General features: G+C 46.1%; 1 protein-coding gene across 4 annotated transcripts in view; it reads right to left on the reverse strand.

Moving 5' to 3' along the window:
- LOC144782867 (estrogen-related receptor gamma-like) overlaps positions 1-24,056 on the reverse strand; it is a 147,985-nt gene that overhangs the window by 21,202 nt on the left and 102,727 nt on the right. For 2 of the 4 annotated variants that reach the window (XM_078662125.1, XM_078662128.1), the window contains 3 exons: positions 19,723-19,842; positions 17,133-17,294; positions 2,999-3,268 (listed from right to left, as the gene is read on the reverse strand). In XM_078662125.1, the coding sequence (XP_078518251.1) occupies positions 2,999-3,268; positions 17,133-17,294; positions 19,723-19,842 (552 nt within the window). Of the gene's footprint in view, positions 1-2,998; positions 3,269-17,132; positions 17,295-17,359; positions 17,390-18,116; positions 18,135-19,722; positions 19,843-24,056 lie in introns of all 4 variants that reach the window. The other 2 variants (XM_078662126.1, XM_078662127.1) reach the window with 2 other exon arrangements.

The following is a 24,056-nucleotide window of genomic DNA, read 5'->3' on the forward strand; positions in this document are numbered from 1 at the left end:
GCTTTTTTTTCTTTGTCATCAAGATTTGAGAAATCATTTTACTTTGTTATGCTCAGAACTGGTAATGTACTAACATGTTTTCCATTTTTCAGAAAATTTGGATGAATCATTTTTTTGACCTGCCCAAGAATGAGGGTATTATTTTTTTCCAAATTACCTGGAATTGATTGGCTCATTTTCTTTCTTCTCCTAGTGGAGATTTCTAGTGCTTTTCTCCAGCCAAGGTTATTGTCTTAATTCCATTGAAGTATTGTGGTCACTGTCTCCATCTTTGTATGATTTGGTTGGTCAGGTTTTCTAATGTTGATATTTGCTCCATAACTCTAAGGGGCATATTTACAAAATAATGCCGGAGCGCAGGGCTGTGCCAAATTTGGCAAAGCCGTCCTGCGACATTTTCTAAACGCAGGGATGCACAGTATTCACAAGAATACAACACACCCCTGTGTTTCCCCTAGCGCAAAAAAAGCTGCTAGGAGCCAGTGCAGACACCCTGCTGCCATATTGCAAGGGTGCCTGTGCTGCAGGAGGGCGTGTTTATGTGCAGGAAGTAACACCTTCCTGTACATGAACAAGCAATCATGGTGATTTGCTTTTCCTATGTGTGCTGCAGAATGCAGAACACACAGAAAGAGCAAAAAAACGAAGAGAAATTAATAATTTCTTCTCGTATCGCCATGCTAAGACCAGGTATTCCCTGGCGTTAGTTTTTTGGTGCTGCCTCTGCCTTGTAAATCTGAGGCGGCGTCAAAATGCAATGGGTGTTGCGGTGGAATGCCCTCAGCAACACCCATTGCATGCCCCTTTGCCGCAGAGGACTGCGGCGGAAAGGGGCATGTTTACAAGGTGAATTAAGCCATGTTAAGTGGCTTAGCACCACCTTTTAACTATGGGAAATGGCGCAAGGCCACCAGAGCGTCAAAAAAGTGGCCCTCCGGTGGTGATAGGCGCTTGTACATATGCCCCTGATATTTCTTAGTTGGGCATTTTGTATGGTCATTTTCTTCACATTGCAGCATCTCATGCACACACAGCACTGACACAGCATGGTCAGGCAAGCTTCCTCTGCACATCAAACCAGGTGAGATAAAAATAGAGCTGTGCGGTGCATGCAGAGAGAGGGTGAGGGAGAGAGAAAGTTGAGATAGAGAGAGGTGGTTGAGAGGTAAAGATGTGTGGGTAGGCACAGACAATGGTGGAAAGAAATGTGAGCCTGTGATACAGGTATAGCGAAATGGGGTAGAGAGATGTGTTTTGGAAGAGAGAAGAGGTAGTCAAACTTGAAATAGACTGGGTGTAGTTACATACAGATGAAGAGGTAGGTGGAGAGGCAAACAGAGAGGATGAGGTGGAAGCAGTGAGATAAAGTGAGTAGGAAGACAAGAGATGGAAAAATGTTTTTTAGTTTAGTTGCCACCAAATGCCTGAGAGCATGAGTCTGAAGGTTGGGCAGGCAGGCATGTACACTAGCCCTCTGTGAGGCGTATGCTCAGCTGTCAAAAGTATTTGTATTTTTATGCACTCCATTACTACTGTGGAACTTCTGACTGTTCCTGGGCCTTTTCCAGGACACATCACATGAACGGTGTGAGCATGTGCAGTGCAGGAAAACCGGGACATGGGTGGAAAAATCACCAAGGGTCCTATTACATATAGGGCGCACTGTTCCTGTTTGCACCACGGCGCACCTTAAAAGAGGTGCACCTGGCACAAACAGGGAAAGTGCACCCTGTTATATTGAAGGCGCTGCCCCAAGGGCAGTCCTGCAGTGGTGCTACCCTGGAGCCAGTGCATTTAAGTGAAATACGGAGCATCTTTAAAGCAGCCGTTCCATTTTTCACAGTGCAGGGGGCAACCCGCCTGCACTTTTAAGAGGGGAGAGAGATCCCCTTGCAGGCGGGTGCAGTGAGTGATTGCACCTGTCTGCAAAGGGATGTTTGGAGGGTCCATAGGACCCTGTTGGCCTCCTATAGAGGGCTGCCATTGGGGGTGCACTAACCGTGCACCACCTTTTTGCGGCTCACTGTCAGTGCACCTCCTGACAGCTTATTTGCCTCTGCCCCCGAATCTATAATATGATGCAGAGGCAAAGAGATTCCCTCCTTTGCCTGGGGCCAAGCCTCCCTGTAAATGAGGGAACATTTTGAGGCACTGCTTTCTACTGTCATTTGAGTAGAATCATCGTGCTTTGGTGAAGTGCCAGCATTAGATGCCAATCGTCTGCATTCTAGGTTCAGCAACTTAGTCGCAACTTAGATGCTGGTTTGGAGATTGGCGGGTAGGGTATTTTGCTGTAACTCCAATGGAGTGCCTTCTTCGCCAAACTGAAGGTGCTCCGGCCTCAGTTACCGACGGGCAGGCCTTAAGTATGTCAGCAACAGAAACTACTTCATCTCTGTTGCTCACTTACTCTGTTGGTTTGGCCATTAGATCCCTACGTCCGTAGTGGAGTGAGCGCTTGATTGGCCAGTATTGACCCCCTGTCACTGTTGGGTAAAACTTAGCAGTAAGGGGCAATGAAAACTGTAAAATGACCCACATACCATGGAAGACAACCCCCATGGTGTGGGGGCCACTAGATTTTGTATTTTCAAAAACAATACCGTCTGCAAAACTTTTAATATGTAGACATGAACCACTGTGATGGCGGCTTCTGTAAATGTTAAGAGATATCCACGAGGTCAGCAGACATCTCTATTCGGAGTACGCTTTTTCTGGTAGGGTGATAGAATATTTTACTCTGTTGCCTAAATCAGGCCTTTAGACATTTGATCTTAGACACTTGATCACACTTACATTCTTAATTCCTGCTTTTTTATTGCCTTTGTGAATATGTTTTACCATGCTCAGATACCACAGGCCTTGTTCATGCTCAATAACATTTTCTCATATATTGAAAAAAAATGCTTTACCCTCTCATTTACAGTAATTAAAACAATTCTGCTACACTGCCACCTTAAGTGTACAGTAACCTTAAACCCGCAGCAGGCATTCTTACCAGAGTTTGCCAGGGCCATGGCTTTGAGGACGACAAATTCTTCTTTGTCTAGCTTCATCTTACGGTACTTTCTGAGGAGCTGCTGGAGGACTGTGTAGAGGTGCAACAACCCTGTGCTGCGGCACTGCTCGCGGCACAGCAGGAAGTTCTCGGCGATCGCCAGGTCTTCGTTCAAGGCCAATGACCGAAAAACGATGCTAAGAATGAGAACTTCCATCCAGGCGCTCTGTAGCAGGGACATTTGATCAGCCAAGGAGAGGATGGAGAAACCTACAGGAGAAAATAAGATGATTCTCTGGTGAAGATGAGTTACTTTGGCCAACACAGCTAGGATCTGGACAGAAAACACTAGTCAACGGCAAGATGTTCAACCAAGGTACAAAAATAAATAAGCTGATTAATCTGACTCTAGCAAGCTGATAACATTGGAAATTGTAAAAAATATATAATTTCTGAGCATTCAGGTGGGATCACTGACAGAATATTGAATACAAAAATATCTTGTGGGCAGAATATTGTGTCAAAAATATCAAGAATCTAAATATTGAGGAGGTAAGTGCCAATAGGTAAGCACAGATAACTAATGTAACATACACATCTACCTACTTTGAAATATATCAACATCTTCAAAGTACATATATGTGGAATTAAGTATAGAAAAACTTTGCTTACCACAGAAACGTATCATCACAATACTCTTGTCCTCGATTTTCTTTACATGATGATATTTTGTTCACTCAATATTTTGGACTCAAAGTTTTTTTCAAAAACTATCAGTTGTACTTAGAACAGTCAGAGGGGGGCGCTTACAGGCTGTGAGGCTGTGTGGTTTGAGGGCAGGGTTTTAAGCCCCGGATTCCCTGCCGCCAAATGGGAGCAAAAATACAGCGCCCCTTGACTGCAAGGTGAGACGCGCCCGGGCACAAGCCTGGGCGAACACCACACCAAGAGCAGGCCTCTCTTCACCCGTCATTCTCCATAAGAGGCTAGGCTGGGCCACCCCTTCTGCTGTCTTGATCAAGATCTATAGTGTTGAGTGCCAACCTGTTATCACTACCCGGGATAATGGTTGGAATATTAAAGTCTAGAAACATTACCTTCTCGTCAGACCTCCCCGTCACATTCCTGGTTCACGTATTTAAGGACTGGGGCGGGAAGGTCTAATACTCAGAGTAATGAATATTACCGGTAAGTAACCAGCCATTACCTCCTCGTCAGACCTCCCTGTCACAGTTCTTACAAACGTGAACCAGGTCTGTGATGTGGAGGTCTAAGACTCGAAGTAATGAACATTACTGGTAAGTAACCGGCCATTTTCCTGTATCTATACATATGGTCACTATTTTGGTTTGAAAGTGCCTGACCTATTTGTAATTTATAATATATCAATAATATTTTTATCAGGCGAGCCGTCAGGGGAGGGCATGGGAAAAAGAAAGCTGCTTGGAGACAAGAAGAAAGTTCAAGTTAATACATCCCATAGCACCACGCTGGATTCTTTCCTGGTCAGAGCTGTCAGAGTCATCTCTAAAGAGATTGACCTTGCAGAAAGACGTCTGTCTCTGGGCCATGGGGAAAACCTGAGCACTCCCCCTCACCCCCTGGGTTGCCTAGATCGTTAGCCTTGTGTTGTGATCTCCGAATCTCCGGCCACACGTAGTTCACCACTTGAAGAAACCATGGCTCTAATCCAAATGCCACCTAGAGGTGATCTTAGCCCCTTCGTTGCTTAGGACGGCCCCCCGGCTATCACACGTCACGGTGGGCATGTGCGGAGGACGGCCGGCGGCCGGCCAAACCCTATCCGCTCATTAATTCTCCCGCGCAGCGGGAGAATTATCGCAGCTCGCAAGGGGTTAATGATTTACCTGTATCCCACATTAGTGAGGGTAGGCCCACTGCAAAAAGGAAGTGACAGACAAAGCGCGCTTGCAGTTCGGAGAACAGGCACAGAAATCATTTTTAGTTTTAATGCACATCAAAGGAAAATATGATTCTTACTGGAGCAAAGGAAAGGCAATACTGGCTATGAATTACTGTTTACTGACGACATAGTTCAACCACATAAGAATAACAAAATAAAAAAACAATAAAGAGTGGACATCAAAACCATTTGTAAATTAATATATTGGCCCACTAGCCCTGGCACTGATATGCACTTCTTTTTTAGCAGATGTGCCTATGTGACCAAATAAAATATCATTGTTCAAAGTGCAAGACAACCAATGACTTAGTGGGCTGACCCATTGCCCCATTGTGCATGCTGTGGAGGGTGAAAGCATAATGGAAGTTAAAATTGATCAGGCCAATATATACATAGGGCTGGTCAATGCCCCTTTATGAATGTATACAGATAGGTGTTTTGCACAAGGCTGACAACACAGAGTGGCAACATTATTCATTTGTGGGGTTAAATCTGCAGGAAGCCCACTACAAAACCAGACCTCCTTAGGAGATAAATGATCCTCTTCGCATCTCATTTATTTGCATTGTCATTTTGTTTAGTCACTAGGGTGCCTATTATCAGTGAGCTAATTTCGAAAATGCCTTTGTATGAGGTGTAAGTAATTACAGGGTGGGTGAAATTTACCCCAATTAAGGCTAAAGAGGCATACCATGAAGGATTTGCTATTTCCATACCATTCCTGTACATGTTTCTCCATTTTATTGCAGATTTTCACCTTATTTCACCCCCTTTCATGAAGTAAAAGACTCACACTACATGCGGTGGATCAGTAACTCCGATGGGGCCAGTCACTGGGTTACAAGTCTTGCGAGAACCCTGTGGGTCCAGTGTTTTCACCTTTCAAGCAGATGCAGTGTCCTGGTCAATTACCATGGAGAAACATGTTGGAATCAGTGTTGGTGAAGTGTCCCGGTCAAGAATGTAGTACTTTTTGTGGAAAGATTTACCCAGAAACAGAGGATGTTGAGCCTTCCGCTAATACTTGAATGACTTTAGCCCTTACGGAACATTCTCTCCCCTTTTGATCAGCATTTAAGACTTGGGTGGCCAGCCGTCCCGGTTTTTCACCAGCTGTCCCGGCAGTTTCCGGATATTTAGCTCCTGTCCTGGTTTTTAGAGAGGTGCAACTGAAAACTGTGGGAAGTGCTTTTTTATGTTTTACACAGCAGGGATAGTTAGCAGTTGTTTCAAGAAAGCAATTTAATAAACAGGCAAGCTTCTGGGTTTAAAAATTGCATTTTATGTATGTTCTAACTGCCTGTTCTGTAATTCTCTGCTGAGGAGCGCTGTCATTCTGTGCGCTCGCTTGAAGTAAAACTGCAGTCCTTCTTCTATTTTCGTGAAATGTCCCGGTTTTTGGCTTTAAAAGTCTGGTCACCCTATTTAACACGATTGCCACTGCTTTGGAATGCACAATAATTATACGTTCCAAAGCAGCGCCAGCCATCTTGTTTTCTAATGCTGCAGCTGAGTTCAATAGTATGGCGCATTGTGTTTGTGCACCAAAAGTATGCTTCCAGGGGATGAGACTCGCGGATCTTAAACTTCGGTAGCACCTCAGTCATGCTTGTGTCTGATGGCTGTACGCGATAAACCAAAAACAGGTACTGGTGTGATTGTGCAGGATACCAGCCCCGTCCCAAGTATTGTTTCACACTACTAGGTGGGCCGGACTGGGAACCAAAACCGACCCTGGCAAAGTGCTCAGTCGGTTCCCCCCGCGCCCTCCCCCCCCCCCCCCCCGGGGTTGGGGGTGCCACCGAGCTCTTTGCCGGGGCCGGTTTTCGGACGATTTTGTTACAGGGACGATTGTGCAGCTATGCTGCAAAAACGGCCCTGTAACAAAAATGGCCCCCAGGGGCCCCAAACCGGCCCCCACACTTGCGGCGCACCGGGGGATTGCCCGGTGCCCGCAACGGCCAGTTCGGGCCGCCACTCCTACCCGATTGAGAACCCCAATAGGTTGCCCATGGGTTAGATTATTGGTTTTGGCAATGCTTGTTGCGGAATACGACTTGCTTGTTAGTTGGCAAACTTTTTCCAGAGCAGGAGAAAGGAAGGAGGAAAAGTGAGAAAGGAAGGAGGAAAAGTGAGAAAAGAGGAGTATGACAAAAACGGTGACAGAGGATGAAAGTAGGGAGAAAAAGAACCTGGAAGAGGGAGATGAAGTAGGGAGTGAAGGGGTAAAACTTCGAGGGAAGCTCATGACAGGAATGCAAACTCGGCAGCCTTTGTTTTCGACAGCGCAGGTGGTCACCTCCTCAAAACTACTTCGGGGCCCAGGGCTTAATTGTTGTACAAATTAATTAAGCATTGGAGGCTTCTTTCGTCGAACCTCGGTGCCCTTCTTTAACCGACCCCCCTCTACAGGACGTGCCAGCCCCCAGCCACCCACGGCTCCCACTGTGGAGTCGAGGAAAGTCGAAAAGAGAAAGCTCAGCGTCTGTCAACTTTTCAATCCGCGTCCCTTTATGCCGCGGCGTTTGCCCGCCGCGGGCTCGTCTGATTATCTGCTCACGAAGGAAAAGGGCGGTAATTGTTTTATTGAGTGGTCTTTTTTGGGCCCTAATTGAGAATTATTGGAGATTCCTATCGGGCGGCAGGCCGCGCGCTCGTCCTTTGAGGGTCCCGCGGTTGGGGGGGTCTTCTCGAGCACCCGCAGCGCGAGAAGGCTGAAGTGACCCTTGATAACGGTGATTGCGAGATGGTAATCGCCGCGCCTTCTGTAGGGCTGTCAATGGGCGCCAACCCGGGCTGCGAGGAGCAGATACCGCCATCAGGGGGCAGCCTGATTGGGTTTATTCAAAATGCTGCTTTAATTGTAAAGGAAAGGTGCGGGTGGGGGTCTTTGTAAAAGGTCAGGGTGCTGACCGCGGTGGACAGGGTCTTTCGGACCTCGACTGAGTGACAGGTGATAGGCGCAACCAGGAAAGTGCAAAGGGGAAGCACAGGAAGCGAGAGAGGGAGGGGTGAGGGAAAGGACCGGGGAGAGAAAAGGAGAAATGACGTGCAGGTATGGAGAATGGGAGTGAGGGCGGTAACACGCATGCAACTTAGGTATAATAGAAAGAGCGAGGGGTAGAGTAGAAAATAGAGAAACCGAGGTAATTAAATAGAGTTGACTAAGTGGGAAGTTAGAGAAATAAATATATTTCTCTTTTTCAACATCTACTTCAAAGTGGCATTATTTCTTTGTGCCTAACTGTCCACTATTGTTAGTTGACAAGGTTTTGTATAAAAAAAACATAGATGGTTGTACATACCACCCATGGAACACCCCCTTGACGCACGGTCATGCAGTTTTTCATTACTCTGAGGCACCTTGACAGCAAAAAACAGGTCGTGCAATTGAAAGTAAATAATAATAAAAACAAACTTGCACAGGTTTACGTCAATTTTGTGGCACAAATCCAGCTCAAATTTTTTCAAACCTGGGCCTAAGGTCCAAAATAACAAGGGAAGAAAGAATGGCGAATCAATGTACCCATTCCAGGAAATACCCATTAATGGGGAGTAGCACTTTCAATTGCCTTTGCAAGATTGCCCATGAGACATAGGCAGGGCCACTGGAATTCTGAGATTCTGCAATTGTGGTGTTTTTGGCATCATTTTGGATTTACTGCATCTGCCACATAATCCATAATCTGCTGCATAGTTTGCAGAATTTAACAAAAATATGTTGATAATAGCCAGGGCACGAGTCCTAAAAAAAGAAGTGGGGGGACGCTGACGTCACGACAGGAAGTGATGTCACGAAAGGTGGCTTGCACCATCGGACTCATTGCCTCCCCTCGCTCACCCCATAGATGCGATTGCATCAGAGAAGCCAGCGCGTAAGCAGTGTTCTGAATGAGCTCCGATCGCTCCCCAGAGGCCAAAGAGTGAATGTGTGGCTCCATTTGCTCCAGTTATCGAACTCCCGGTAAAATAAGTGGGGGGACGCCGTCCACCCACGTGGTACCCCAACTCGAGTCCTGATTATAGCTCACAGTCAGGAAAAAAAGCAGAAATACATTTTGCCAAACAGTGAAAGGCCCTTCACAAAAGTTGGCTGGCCATCTTTCCGTAGCTTTTTGCAGTATTTGGGTGTTAAAGTGGTACTAATGAGGTGAAAATTTCTTAAGGCAGTGTTAACATGGTTTCAAAAAAAAAGACAATACTAAAATAATACTATCACAAAATGAGCCGCTTTACGCCACAACATGTGCCTTTTCTCAATGCATACTTTAGTCAACTCTGCTGCATAATTTAGTCGTCACCAACCGCATAATTGAAGTGGCCCTGGGTATAGGGAACATTATGTGGGAATGTGTTTTTCTTCCCCGATTCCCTTTTGTTCTCCCCGGTTCCTGGGCATTTTTTTACCCAAACATTTCTGCTTTGCACAAATGAAGTTGTTGAGTAAAGAACTGCGGCATTCCAGCAGCACCTGCCAAGACGAAAAGCTGCTAAAAAAAGAAGGAACTTTCCATGCTTCAGTAGTTCGATACCTTCTCACGGGTCAGTACTCGGACACTTCCCTGCAAGCCAGGATTAGCTCCCTGTGAGTTTTAAGACACATTCCTGAGGTGCCCTATCTACGTCACCTGCGGTTCTTCAATTCCTGTGAGCACCTGGACCGCTCTCCACGCAGTCCATGAACGACTCCCGCACGGACTTAATTACAATTGTTATTGTTAATTTTTTACTTATACGTTGCACAACGTCCGCACCTTGACAGATCCCGGTAATACCTACATCGCTGTCTGCAGGTGTCCAGCTCCCGCCATGCAACCACATGGAAAGCTCCATGCAGGGTCAAGCTGCTCGTCAGCACCTGGACAGCTCCCTGGGAGTCAACGGACAGCTCCTTGCGGATACGTAATGAACGCCACCACTAGGCCACTACAACATGTTAATTATGCCTGGCAAATTTGCATATTTCGCATAATGAAAAATATCGCAAATTACACTGGTGCAAAACTTCAAATCTTTTTGGATTTAACTGTGGGGGATAGGTTCGAGCAGGAATTGTCTAGTGGGAGACATTTCAACTTGAATTGGTCGACCTGGTCTGTCTCAAAAACATCTGAACACGATCTATACACTTATACGCAATGTTCATGTGCTATGCAATGCATCAGGGACTTTTGCGAAATTTCACACCAATCGTGACCAACAGTGCCAGAACTGGGACAGACCCATGGAGTAACCAACAGACAGTGCCAGAACTGGGACAGACCCATGGAGTGACCAACAGTGCCAGAACTGGGACAGACCCACAGAGTGACCAACGGTGCCAGAACTGGGACAGACCCATGGAGTGACCAACGGTGCCAGAACTGGGACAGACCCACAGAGTGGTACAGACCCACAGAGTGACCAACAGTGCCAGAACTGGGACAGACCCACGAGTGACCAACGGTGCCAGAACTGGGACAGACCCACGGAGTGACCAACAGTGACAAGAACTGGGACAGACCCACAGAGTGACCAACAGTGCCTGAACTGGGACAGTCCCTCGGAGTGACGAACAGTGCAAGAACTGGGACAGACCCTCGGAGTGACGAACAGTGCAAGAACTGGGACAGACCCACAGAGTGACCAACAGGGCCAGAAATGGGACAGGCCTACCGAGTGACCAACAGTGCCAGAACTGGGACAGACCCACGGAGTGACGAACAGTGCAAGAACTGGGGCAGACCCACAGAGTGACCAACAGTGCAAGAACTGGGACAGACCCACGGATTGACCAACAGTGTCAGAACTGGGACAGACTCACGGAGTGACCAGTAGTGCAAGAACTGGGACAGACCCACAGAGTGACCAAAAGTGCCAGAACTGGGACAGACCGACAGAGTGACCAACAGTGCCAGAACTGAGACAGACCCACAGAGTGACCAACAGTGCCAGAACTGGGAAAGACCCACAGAGTGACCCACAGTGCCAGAACTGGGACAGACCCACAGAGAGACCAAAAGTGCCAGAACTGGGACAGACCCACAGAGTGACAAACAGTGCAAGAACTGGGACAGACCCACAGAGTGACCAACAGGGCCAGAACTGGGACAGGCCTACCGAGTGACCAACAGTGCCAGAACTGGGACAGACCCACGGAGTGACGAACAGTGCAAGAACTGGGGCAGACCCACAGAGTGACCAACAGTGCAAGAACTGGGACAGAACCACGGATTGACCAACAGTGTCAGAACTGGGACAGACTCACGGAGTGACCAGTAGTGCAATAACTGGGACAGACCCACAGAGTGACCAAAAGTGCCAGAACTGGGACAGACCGACAGAGTGACCAACAGTGCCAGAACTGAGACAGACCCACAGAGTGACCAACAGTGCCAGAACTGGGAAAGACCCACAGAGTGACCCACAGTGCCAGAACTGGGACAGACCCACAGAGTGACCAAAAGTGCCAGAACTGGGACAGACCCACAGAGTGACCCACAGTGCCAGAACTGGGACAGACCCACAGAGTAACCAAAAGTGCCAGAACTGGGACAGACCCACAGAGTGACCAACAGTGCCAGAACTGGGACAGACCCACAGAGTGACCCACAGTGCCAGAACTTGGACAGACCCACAGAGTGACCTACAGTGCCAGAACTGGGACAGACCCACAGAGTGACCAAAAGTGCCAGAACTGGGACAGACCCACAGAGTAACCAAAAGTGCCAGAACTGGGACAGACCCATAGAGTGACCAACAGTGCCAGAACTGGGACAGACCCACAGAGTGACCAAAAGTGCCAGAACAGGGACAGACCCACAGAGTGACCAAAAGTGCCAGAACTGGGACAGACCCACAGAGTGACCCACAGTGCCAGAACTGGGACAGACCCACAGAGTAACCAAAAGTGCAAGAACTGGGACAGACTCACAGAGTGACCCACAGTGCCAGAACTGGGACAGACCCACAGAGTGACCAACCGTGCCAGAACTGGGACAGACTCACAGAGTGACCCACAGAGCCAGAACTGGGAAAGACCCACAGAGTGACGAACAGTGCAAGAACTGGGACAGACCCACGGATTGACCAACAGTGTCAGAACTGGGACAGACCCACGGAGTGACGAACAGTGCCAGAACTGGGACAGACCCACAGAGTGACCAACAGTGCCAGAACTGGGACAGACTCACAGAGTGACCCACAGTGCAAGAACTGGGACAGACCCACGGATTGACCAACAGTGTCAGAACTGGGACAGACCCACGGAGTGACGAACAGTGCCAGAACTGGGACAGACCCACAGAGTGACCAACAGTGCCAGAACTGGGACAGACTCACAGAGTGACCCACAGTGCCAGAACTGGGAAAGACCCACAGAGTGACAAATAGTGCCAGAACTGGGACAGACCCACGGAGTGACGAACAGTGCAAGAACTGGGACAGACTCACAGAGTGACCCACAGTGCCAGAACTGGGAAAGACCCACAGAGTGACCAACAGTGCCAGAACTGGGACAGACCCACAGAGCGACCAACAGTGCAAGAACTGGGACAGACCCACGGATTGACCAACAGTGTCAGAACTGGGACAGACCCACGGAGTGACGAACAGTGCCAGAACTGGGACAGACCCACAGAGTGACCAACAGTGCCAGAACTGGGACAGACTCACAGAGTGACCCACAGTGCCAGAACTGGGAAAGACCCACAGAGTGACAAATAGTGCCAGAACTGGGACAGACCCACGGAGTGACGAACAGTGCAAGAACTGGGACACACCCACAGAGTAACCAAAAGTGCCAGAACTGGGACAGACCCACAGAGTGACCAACAGTGCCAGAACTGGGACAGACCCACAGAGTGACCAAAAGTGCCAGAACAGGGACAGACCCACAGAGTGACCAAAAGTGCCAGAACTGGGACAGACCCACAGAGTGACCCACAGTGCCAGAACTGGGACAGACCCACAGAGTAACCAAAAGTGCAAGAACTGGGACAGACCCACAGAGTGACCCACAGTGCCAGAACTGGGACAGACCCACAGAGTGACCAACAGTGCCAGAACTGTGACAGACTCACAGAGTGACCCACAGAGCCAGAACTGGGAAAGACCCACAGAGTGACGAACAGTGCAAGAACTGGGACAGACCCACAGAGTGACCAACAGTGCAAGAACTGGGACAGACCCACGGATTGACCAACAGTGTCAGAACTGGGACAGACCCACGGAGTGACGAACAGTGCCAGAACTGGGACAGACCCACAGAGTGACCAACAGTGCCAAGAACTGGGACAGACCCACAGAGTGACCAACAGTGCCTGAACTGGGACAGACCCTCGGAGTGACGAACAGTGCAAGAACTGGGACAGACCCTCGGAGTGACGAACAGTGCAAGAACTGGGACAGACCCTCGGAGTGACGAACAGTGCAAGAACTGGGACAGACCCACAGAGTGACCAACAGTGCCTGAACTGGGACAGACCCTCGGAGTGACGAACAGTGCAAGAACTGGGACAGACCCTCGGAGTGACGAACAGTGCAAGAACTGGGACAGACCCTCGGAGTGACGAACACTGCAAGAACTGGGACAGACCCACAGAGTGACCAACAGTGTCAGAACTGGGACAGACTCATGGATTGATCAGTAGTGCAAGAACTGGGACAGACCCACAGAGTGCCCAACAGTGCCAGAACTGGGACAGACCCACAGAGTGACCAACAGTGCCATAACTGGGACAGACCCACAGGGTGACCAACAGTGCCAGAACTGGGATAGACCCACAGAGTGACCAAAAGTGCCAGAACTGGGACAGACCCAGGGAGTGACCAACACACTGTTGTAACGGGTAGCCTCCTGTCCACTGTATGCTTCACATTAGCTCCGCAGCTACATCTTGGTGAAAAAATATACTGAAAAATCGCATAAGGCAAAAACATAGGTGCAAAATCGGAACTTAACTTCCAAAATATTAACTAGTTTTACTTTTTTAAATCTAGCCATAACTGCATGGCTAGCTTCAGTCTCGAGTGCAGTCGCAGTCAGTGATGGTAAGAGCAGTGCGGCAGTGGGGCGGTGGGGCGGGGTGGGGTGGAGGAGCTGACAGACAATGGAATTGGGAAAATACAATTTTAAAAAAAGAAAGCCACTTTATCTTGCGTTCGCTGCATCTCAAGCTCAAGGTAAGTGGTTTTATTTATTTTTTAATTTTATTTTCCCTATTCCATCGTCTGTTGACTTCCCCCTCACCCCACCTCGCACCCGCACCGCCCTGCCCCGCCCCATCACCTCACCGCTCTTACCTTAACCGGCTGCGCCTGGTCGAGTGGCATAATAGGTAAAAATCTATTGAATGGCATGTGGTCCCCAGTAATTACCACTGGCTGAGAGTTATTCAGCTATTCCACCCATCACTTTTTGTTTTTCACTAAACTCTATTCCCGATCACTGTAGCACTGGCCATTATTCTATTTTAGTTAATGCAGGAGCAAGTGCTCCGTAGTGGATTTAGCTTGTATTTAATTTTGGTGCAGTTGGCAACGGCCAATATTTTCAGTCCTATGACTTCGCACTATATATTTTCAAAGGCTACCATCAAGATCCAAACTTGCTGACTTCCTGGCATCAGGGGGCAAAACCCACAAACAAAACAGCTTAGATCCAGTAGATTCTGCTTGAACTGAGATTGTGATGAGGGTCTCAGAAGCCGGACTGCTCCCTGGAACCATCAAGCTCTAATGAGGGGCGCAGTCTGTAGGGCACGCCACAACTTCTTTACTGAGCTGGTTACAGGTTTAAATGGGATGTCGGTCCACTAGGAACTGGGTAACTGGTCTGACTCTTCACACACTTCATATGTCATACACAGACATAACACTTGTAGCCAGGGTATTATGTTATATTAAACCCTTAACATAACACTTGTCTTTGTAAAGCACATGGGGGCACGCTATTGCTTGGTTAGAGACAAAAATTTACCGCTGAGCTGCGGCGATTTTTATCGCAAATAAACCTTGGTATTACCAAGGTTTATCGCAAATGCGATAAAAATCGGCCGCAATGCATGAATATCGCTGAAAAGTCCACGATATTCATGCATTACCGAGCTAATGCTCTTAGCCATCTTATCCACCTCCCATTGGATAACATGGCTAAGAACTGCTCAGGGCAGGTGTTAGCTTTTGGAGATATTCGCGCTTAGCGCGAATATCTCCATAAGTTGGTAATAGGAGATAGTGATGTTAGCGACTGTTTCCAGTCGCTAACATCTTGGCACGCCCACTTTGCATGTCATTAGTGATAAATATCACTGACATGCAAAGTGGGGCCCAAGATGGTCGCTATCTCCTACTAGCTGTCGCTAACTGGTGTTAGCGACAGCTAGGTAATAGGGAGATAATTTTATCTCCGCTTTCTTGGCTTTTAATGCCAAAAAAGCAGAGATAAACCCCCTTGATAATATGCCCCATGTTCCCTTATTGGGGCTTCTTGGCGCTGAATAATGGATGTGTATTGTTACCTAACTCAATGTGTCTCATTTTAATGAATGCAGAAGAATGAACAGCTGAGTGAACCCGCAGGGATTTGAACCTGTGACCTTGATGTCAAACACTGATTCCTTGAATGGATGTAAAAGTCAATGGGCCACTAAACTAGATGGGTCCGATTCACAAAGGTAAAATAAGACAAAAAGTTTAACTTTATTACTTTCGGTATTCACAAAAGGCATTTACTACTCGTAAATGCCCTTTGTAAATACTGAAAGTCGTAAAGTTCAATTTTTGGTATTCACAAAGGGCATTTACGAGTAGTAAATGCCCTTTGTGAACACCAAAAGGCATAAAGTTAGACTTTCGTCTCAGTTTACTTTTGTGAATCGGCCCCATATCTCCTGTCTTCAAAGATAGCAATGAGTTGCCTCCATCTGAGGAAGATAGAACATTCTCTTAAATTTCGAAAGGTGCTTAAAACATATTTCTTGGACATACCAGCTCGTCATTGCTCTATTTCACAGATAAGTAGGTGCCTCAACACCTAGGAACACTTAGGTAATAGCTGCTCCGTAAAAAGAATCATTAACAAATCAAAATCAAAATAAATCATGTTAAAATTACTATAAACTCTACAACCTGTTTTTTCTCAGTCCCTGAGTTATGAAGTAACAATGCTTGACCAATGCAGGAACTCCTAAAACCATTTACATAAAATGTTGCCCAATAATAAAACACGTACTAAGGAAAGCTGAGGCGATGTTTGCCAATTATGACATAATTGAACAGACAAAATCAATGTTGATCCACGTTACGAGTGTGACACATGGGACTAAGTTTGAAACAAAGATGAAATGCTCCATTCCTGATGGCGAAAACAGTAATAATCTGTTTACTCCATCTTTGGCGGTGTGTAAAATTAAAAAAATTGTAGTAGTGCGCAAAAACATTTCCTTCATTCCTGATAATGGGAGCACAAAAATTGAATTGTTTTAAGAAACATTTGGACCACTTTTACCTATCCTGACACCCTTATGCAGTATAACCACTGGCCTAATATAGTGGGCGTGGTTTAGTGGGGGTGTCTGAGAAAAGGCGACGATGAGGCGAGAATGCAGCACAGTCCTTACTGCTGGTTTCGTGACAGGACCATAGGGCTATATCTGACATGGATGTTGGCTACCTTGTGGCTTGCAAATTTTTTTAACAAGGTGCAAAAACTTCCCATTTCATTTACCTTTCACTCCGTTTGCGTTCAACTTGGTGTCCGCTCACTAGCAGTCTTGGTGTTGCGCACCTGTCGACTAAGCCATATTTGGCAGGTGTCACTCTCTTTTTAGTTCTATTCACCCACTTGACAAACAAAATGCCTTCATAGACTTTAATGGGGTCACCAGCTTTTCAAAGCTATATCACTCTCCAAAAAGTGTTCATTCTCCATCCACCTTAATGGGAGCGCTCTCGTAAACCCCAGACTTCACTCACAATTTTTAGTTTAGGGGTTTGCAGATATACCTGGACAGTGCTGGACTGGCTTGGCTGATAGTCTGTCACTGCCAGAAGGGGTTGCTTGAAAGAGGCAGTGTGCAGACTGTTTTTGGTCCTGTCATGACCTATAGGACCAAATAAAAAACAACCCACAATCTGAGCCTTCCTTACTTGACCTTATGCCAGTGTCAGACTGCCCGACAAGCCAGTCCTACACTGTGTGTTGGCATTGGTGATACCATGTCAAAATACCTGGGATGTGCTTGGCCCAGCCAATGATGAGCAGCAGCTCGTGGTTGATGAGCTCACAAACAGTGGTCAGCGTCCGTACGTCGCTCTCTGGTATACCAGGATCTGGAGTTGCGTAGATCTTCCCAGGTTCCACCAGAAGCAGATGGGACACTACTTTGTTGACTGAGAAGAAAGCACAAATCAAAGTTTAGTACATGCTTCTAGAAATGTTTTATGTCCCCAGAAACTTTCACTAGATCGTTCTCTCCCTCCCTCTTCTCGCCTCTCTCTATGATGTGAGACGTGCTCCAGTTGGCGTATCTCCAGTGGCGGCTGGCAATGTAAAAATATGGGGCGGTGACCAACTCACCTGCGCGAAGCAGCACTCCTGGCGATGGTGGTGTGACGTGTGGTCCACGAGCAGTAAAGGGAAAGACTTCCCTTCCTGCCCAGTTGAACGCAACTCCTGACCAATCCTGGTGCTGCTCTCAGAATCAGAGCAACTCCAGGATTGGTGGGAGCAGGCTAACCCAGGGCCTATTTTGAGGCTGGGGGCCTGTGCCAGCAACCCCCCAGCTGTTTCACAGCATGGGGATTGCTGGGTGTACAGAGTGCATGTTGGGCTGGCCGTAGGTAGCCAGTCGGCCAACCCGACATGCGCACTGCAGGGGCAGTTGTAATCCTACAATACCTCACGCTCACACTGTACACAGCGCGAGCTGGTGGTAAAAATAAAATGGCCTTATAATGCCATTTTATTTATTACTCAGCAGGTGGGGCGTCGCTCCTCCGCCATTTAGAAGGAGCTGCCCCTGTGTATCTCTCTTTTCCTGATGCAGGACAGCTTCTTGCAATGCAGGCCCTCCTGCCTCTCTCTGTCTAAAAAGCATGTCTGCCCCCCTAACTTCAGCTCTGGCGGTCTCTAAAATGTTCTCAACAAAGAAGATTCACCAGAAGAGGAATTTCCTTACAGAAAAGATTGTCACTGAACTCATATTGAGACACTATATGGGGAAAATAAAACTGCTTTCAGACTGACACAGTTGAAAACTTGTAAACCCCGGGATGGGGCAATGAAGGAGGATTTCAAGGAAGGGTAGGAAGGTAAGGGGGCGAGGACACAATCTCTAACCACACAGGGGCCTATTCACAAACTGCATTTTGTAGTATGTTTATTAGTACTATAATATTACCACGAACATTCTAATAAATGCTATTCAGATACATACATGCATTGTCTGCACCTCCACCTCCCCTGTCTTTTATGTGTGGAGATCCTTGCACATATAGGTAAACAATTTTATAGTAAATGTGGGAGTGGTTAACCCATGACTAAATGGGAAGCATTTTGGGAGGGGTAAGAATGGGTTAAGGGAGGGACAGAGAGGGGTTTATAAATGAACATAAAAAATGGTAGAGTTAGCAGAGGTGACATCACACACCATGTAACCTTTGCTTTCACTCACACATGCATGTTTACACATACACACACACACACTTGCTTTCACTTTCACTCTCACCCACAAGCTCACACACAACATACATTTAAAATAATGATTTGCTTACCTCAGCTGTCAGGGAGGATTATATTCTAGCACATTGTAATTCATTCTTTATTACACTAATAGTGAATAATAGAATATTTTTAACGATTAGTGTAATAAAGCATTGACAGAAAACAAGGAAAGTGGAGCTGCCCTTGAGTGCCCTGCACTGATTTGCCCCCTCTGAGGCCAGAGGCCGCAAAGGCAGTGCCAGGGGTCGCAAAGGGCAAGACAGGGTTCTCAGCTGCAACCCTTGGAGACCCCTAAATGACATCCATGGGTTTAGAAATGGACAGACAGCAAGTCATATTATTTAACATACAAAAATGTGATTAAAAAAAACCTTTAATAAGTTTTATTAATTTCACTATAATTTACCATAGAGAGATCTCCACCCCGATTGCAGAGGTCTACACTGAGTGTGCACAATGTAAAATACATTTGGAAAGACACCTACTAGACGTAACTTTACTGAGATATTCGAAGTTTCTACTGAGTCAACCACCGATTTCGGTGGGGTGTGGACATGTAAGTCTACACTTTTGCCTAATTTACATTTGTAAATGGTAAATACCAAAAATAGTAAAGTTACTGTAAAATGCAAGAGTTACTTTACACATGTACATTTACTCATATATAAAGTCACCTTTGTGAATGTCCCCCTTTATCTTTTAGCAAATTTCACTGGCGCCATTAAAATGTTTGTGTAGCTTATGGGAAAGAGTTGAGCATGTTTGTAAGTGAATGAAGGTTTGTCACACGTCTGCCAAGGGTGTAGCTTCCATTGGTGCAGCAGGTGCAGTGGCACTGTAGCCCTGAGCCATGAGGGACCCATTAAAGCCTGTCATTTTCTGTATTTTACTACCCCAATAGCGGTCAAGGGGGCCATTTTACTTGTTCAGGCCAGCATCCATGGCATCCTTTCTACACTAGTGAGGTCTGAACACTGAAACGCGTCCAAGTCAAGGCCCTTAATGGAAGACCCAGGATAACGCCATTTTGAATTGAAGGTTAAACACATATTAATGCATGTGATGTCACCTGTCCTCCATTACAGCTTTACTTACTTGGCTTTTTCAGTGGTAGGCTGTGGTGGGAGCTCAGGAAGGAGCAGGTGCCTGAGTTGTCCAAATCCAATGGCCTCCGGTACTTCTGTCGGCCTCCCCGGACGCGGTCCAGTCGTACACCTGAAGATAACAGAAACCAGGATTTACCACCTACCAGTTGCCTGTCAAAAATCCACCTCTAGGAGAATACTTCATTTGTAAAAGTATAGTGCAGGGAGCCAAAGTGTTTCTGAGCAACCCACCCCAGATACTGGCAAATGCCGGTGTTGCCAAATACGGGGGGTGCCTTATCGCGATCCCACGGACTGGAAACAGCAACCAACCCTGGCAGGTTAGTGCTTGACCGGCACTTAATGGGGGTGTAGTGGGGTAGCAAGAAGCACTGCTACCGCTTTTCATACAGGGGGCGATGTTGCAGCACCACTGCAAAACCGGCCCCCTGTACGAAAAGCGGCTCTGCGGCCACAAAACTGGCCCTACCGTTTCAACCCACCGGGGAAACGCCCAATGCCTGCTAAAGCCCTGCTCATGCCTCTTTCTTCCCCCACCCTACATGTACAGTCTTTTATCTCACTCTTAATGCTTTTTTCCATCCCTGCTTTCTCTTTCGGTCTCTTTTGCAACATCTTTCTCTTCTTATTTCTGGCTTTCTCCATCTTGCTGTGATGATGAAAAATACATCTCGGTCACCAAATATGAGTGCTGGAGCCCATCACCTGCAACCACCGACCCCGGCACAAATTAAGCACTGTAAATCTGCTGAAATACCATGAAGAGAAGGTTGGCCCCTCCCGTACAGATGCCAGTCCAGGCAGAGTGAATCACGCCTGAACCACCCTCCCACCCCCTCGTTGGCACTGGCTTGTCAGGGATACTTCACAATATTGCCCATCCTTCTCCTCATGGCTTTAAATGAATTCAAGAAACTTGCATTTTCTTCTCTCAAACTGCACTGGTTGTGGCAAGATCGTGCTACGGGCCGACCCGGGAGCCCTTTTCTTCAGTTTAATGAACTAATGTAATTAAGCAAATACTCTCAAGGGGGCTCCTCTGCGCAGCGTTAAGAGCTCGGGTGGAAAGTCCCTTTTCTCGCCTGTGACATTTTTTGCATTTGCATTTTAATTTGAAGCGGGTACTTAATTAGGGGATACAGAGAGACTACTTTGTGCAGTGATAAGATCATCTGGGTGGTATAAATTGCGAGTGATTACTACATTGGCTGAACAACAGTTTTGAAATAATTAACTCATTCAGCAAATATTTGCTAGTGATTGGACTAGAGGAAATACACACCAGGGCTTATGTAGAGCGCTCTAATACCTTTGTGTCGAGTTTGCGCTATAAAAAACTGTGGAAAAAAAATAAGGGTTGTTCGCGACCACCTGATGTACGAACAGTACTAATAGCGATTATCAAATAGTGATTTTTTGTGAAGCACTTTTTGGTAATCGCTATTACTAATGTATAAAGGGGTTATCTAGCTCTGATTTCCAAAATAGCGATTCCTAGAGGGTCGCAAATAGACTTACCTCATGAATATTAAAGAGGTAGTTCGCAATTAGTGACTCACTAGGATTCGTTGACATCATAGGGACGGTGGCCTGCTGGGATCGGCAGGTCACCATGTCTGTGATTGCTTTTAAATAAAGCAATATATATACATTTTTTAATGCAGCATGTTTTCCATAAAGAAAATGAGATGTGTTCAAAAATAAATATGAAATGTTTAATTTTTATTTTCTAAGAGTAGGCAGTGGCCATGGGATCACTGCCTGGTCTTATAAATTATTTTTTAACCAATATCAATGGGAAGTGATCGCCTTGGGACCCCTATCTATTTGTGAATGATTTCACACCCACTTTCAGTTGGTGGTAAAGTACGAATGTTTTGCGACCGCATTTAGGTCGCAAAACATTGGTAGATACCATTCATATTCCTTATTTGGAAGAGACACCCTGAACATCCCTCTTCTAACTAGGGATTGTGCTTGTGTTAGCAACCCCAAACTGCTATTCGGTAACAAGTTGCAGAATCGCAATTTGGAGTTTGTACATTACAAAAATAATTTTTGCAGTCACAAAAAAATAGGCCATTAGCGACAGAAAAATTGCTTTGTCAATCTAGCTCTAAGGGGCATATTAGCAAGAACCTCATTAAAATTATCGCTGTTTTAGTGGCAGGAAACTGCCGCTAAAACGGCGATAATGGGCTTGCTAATATGCGTAATAGAATTCCAATAGAAGCCCAGGTTAGATGTCCTGCACATCTAGCCTGGGCTACTATTGGAATTCTATAACGCATATTATCAAGCCCATTATCGCCGTTTTAGTGCCAGTTTCCTGCCACTAAAACGGCGATAATTTTAACGTGGTTCTTGCTAATATGCTCCCACGTGCTTTAGAACTCGACCCTTCCTTCTGCAGGTATCAGATCAGGAATTGCCATCCAGTGTTAAGATCTATCCAGTCCTATCACAGGCTAGAGGGAGTAAAGTTCGTTATGTGTTGAGTTTGCAATCTGGATTCATGATTCCAACACCCGACTCCCTGTTGATCGTTCTGTTATTTTTATTGAATATTTTTGATTTTTCCATGTTTTTATATGAGACTATTTTTTCTTGATTCATTGCTAATATTGATGTACTCATTTTTGTTAATTTGCTTTCATATAACGCTCCTTCGACTTTGGATCCTCCGAATTGGCTAAATAAATAAATAAATACAAAGTAAACTAGCTCATTTGACCTTGAGAACGGTACCTGTGTTACACGCACCACAAAGACTTTGGTGTAAACTGAAAGGGCTTTGAAGCACGGTCTCCCATTCTTGAAAATAGCACTGCTTAAAAATATGCATTTGTGTCATGTCTGTGAGACTGTCTGTTCTCAACCATGGAAGAAGGAAATAGATGCTTTAAGTGAAGTCAGTGCTACAGCCTGTCTGGAAGCCAGAGGGGCAAGCAAAGAGGCAACCTACCAGGGGTATTGTCCTGACCACCACCTCATGGTAGAGTGAAAGATCAGAAGTCAGAGAAAACACTAGTGACGCGTCTGAAATGTTATCTTCCATGGATGGGAAGAGAACAGAGACCCTGGACTTACTCTTAGGGGCTGGTTCCAAGACACTTGGTACTCAGGGTGTGGAAATACTTGGACCGCAGTTACCATTTCCGGACGGCATGCGCGAATCGGCTTTGGCCAATTTCAACTTTTCAGAGACATACCCAACCAAAACACTGGCATGCATCCACCCAAACAGTTGAGAATTAACCAGGTGGATCAGAGAAACTTACCCTACCAGACACTTGAGTGCATCAACATGAATCACAGTCACATTTCCAACCAAAACAGTGTCATGATTGCAACTAACACACTAGGGGGCAGATTTACATTTCCTGGCACATCCCTGCAAATCAACAGGGATGCGCGAGGAAAGATGCGTGAAGCAAGTTTAACCTTGCGCCACCACAGAGGTGCATCAAGGCGCAAGGATAAACAGATGTATGTCGCATCTTCCGGCATAAGGTTGGCGCAGTGCTGGAGTTGTGTCACGGGAACGATTCAACTCCAGCACTGTTCTAACCTGGCCTATTCTCAACATGGTGTGTCACGACTTACGCCTGCTTCAAGCAGGCACAAGGTTTTGGCGCAGCGGCGTTGGAAAAGTGACTGAGTGAAATCTTGTAGATTTTATTCAGGCACTTTTCCGAGGCGTTCCTGCAACGGAACGCCCCCTCCCCTGCGCCAGAATGCCCACATGAAACCTGATGCAGGTTTCATGTGGCACAGGGCTTTACAACGTGACGCATCTCCCTAGATGCGTCTCGTTGTAAATAGGGCGCAAAGTGGCGCATGGTTTACACCACTCTGCATCACAGAAGTGACGCAACGGTGGCGCAAATGTGGCGCACAGGGCTCGTAAATCGGGCCCATTGTTGTGCCAACACAAATCAAATACAAGTGCACAATAAATCCGGATCTATGACATAATATCGACAGACAGAATATCTACATACAAAAATATCGACACAAAAATATCGAAATCAAAAATATCGGAGTCATATCTTCATAAAGGTAAGTACAAAAATATCGAAAAATTAATATCGTAGTACAAAAATATCGAAATTAAAAATATCGTTTTTTTAAATGTATAAATAATAATGTAAAAATAATTTTAAAATACATATAATTTTACAAATATTAAATAAAAACATTAAAACATAATTAAAGAATTAAAACTAATACATATACATTTAAAATAAATTAAAAATGTAATAATTTAATGTAATTTTTTTTTTTATTTCCTTTAATTGATTTAATTTAAATATAAATTTA

Source organism: Lissotriton helveticus, chromosome 9, assembly GCF_964261635.1.
Source record: "Lissotriton helveticus chromosome 9, aLisHel1.1, whole genome shotgun sequence".
In the NCBI taxonomy this organism is placed as follows: domain Eukaryota; kingdom Metazoa; phylum Chordata; class Amphibia; order Caudata; family Salamandridae; genus Lissotriton; species Lissotriton helveticus.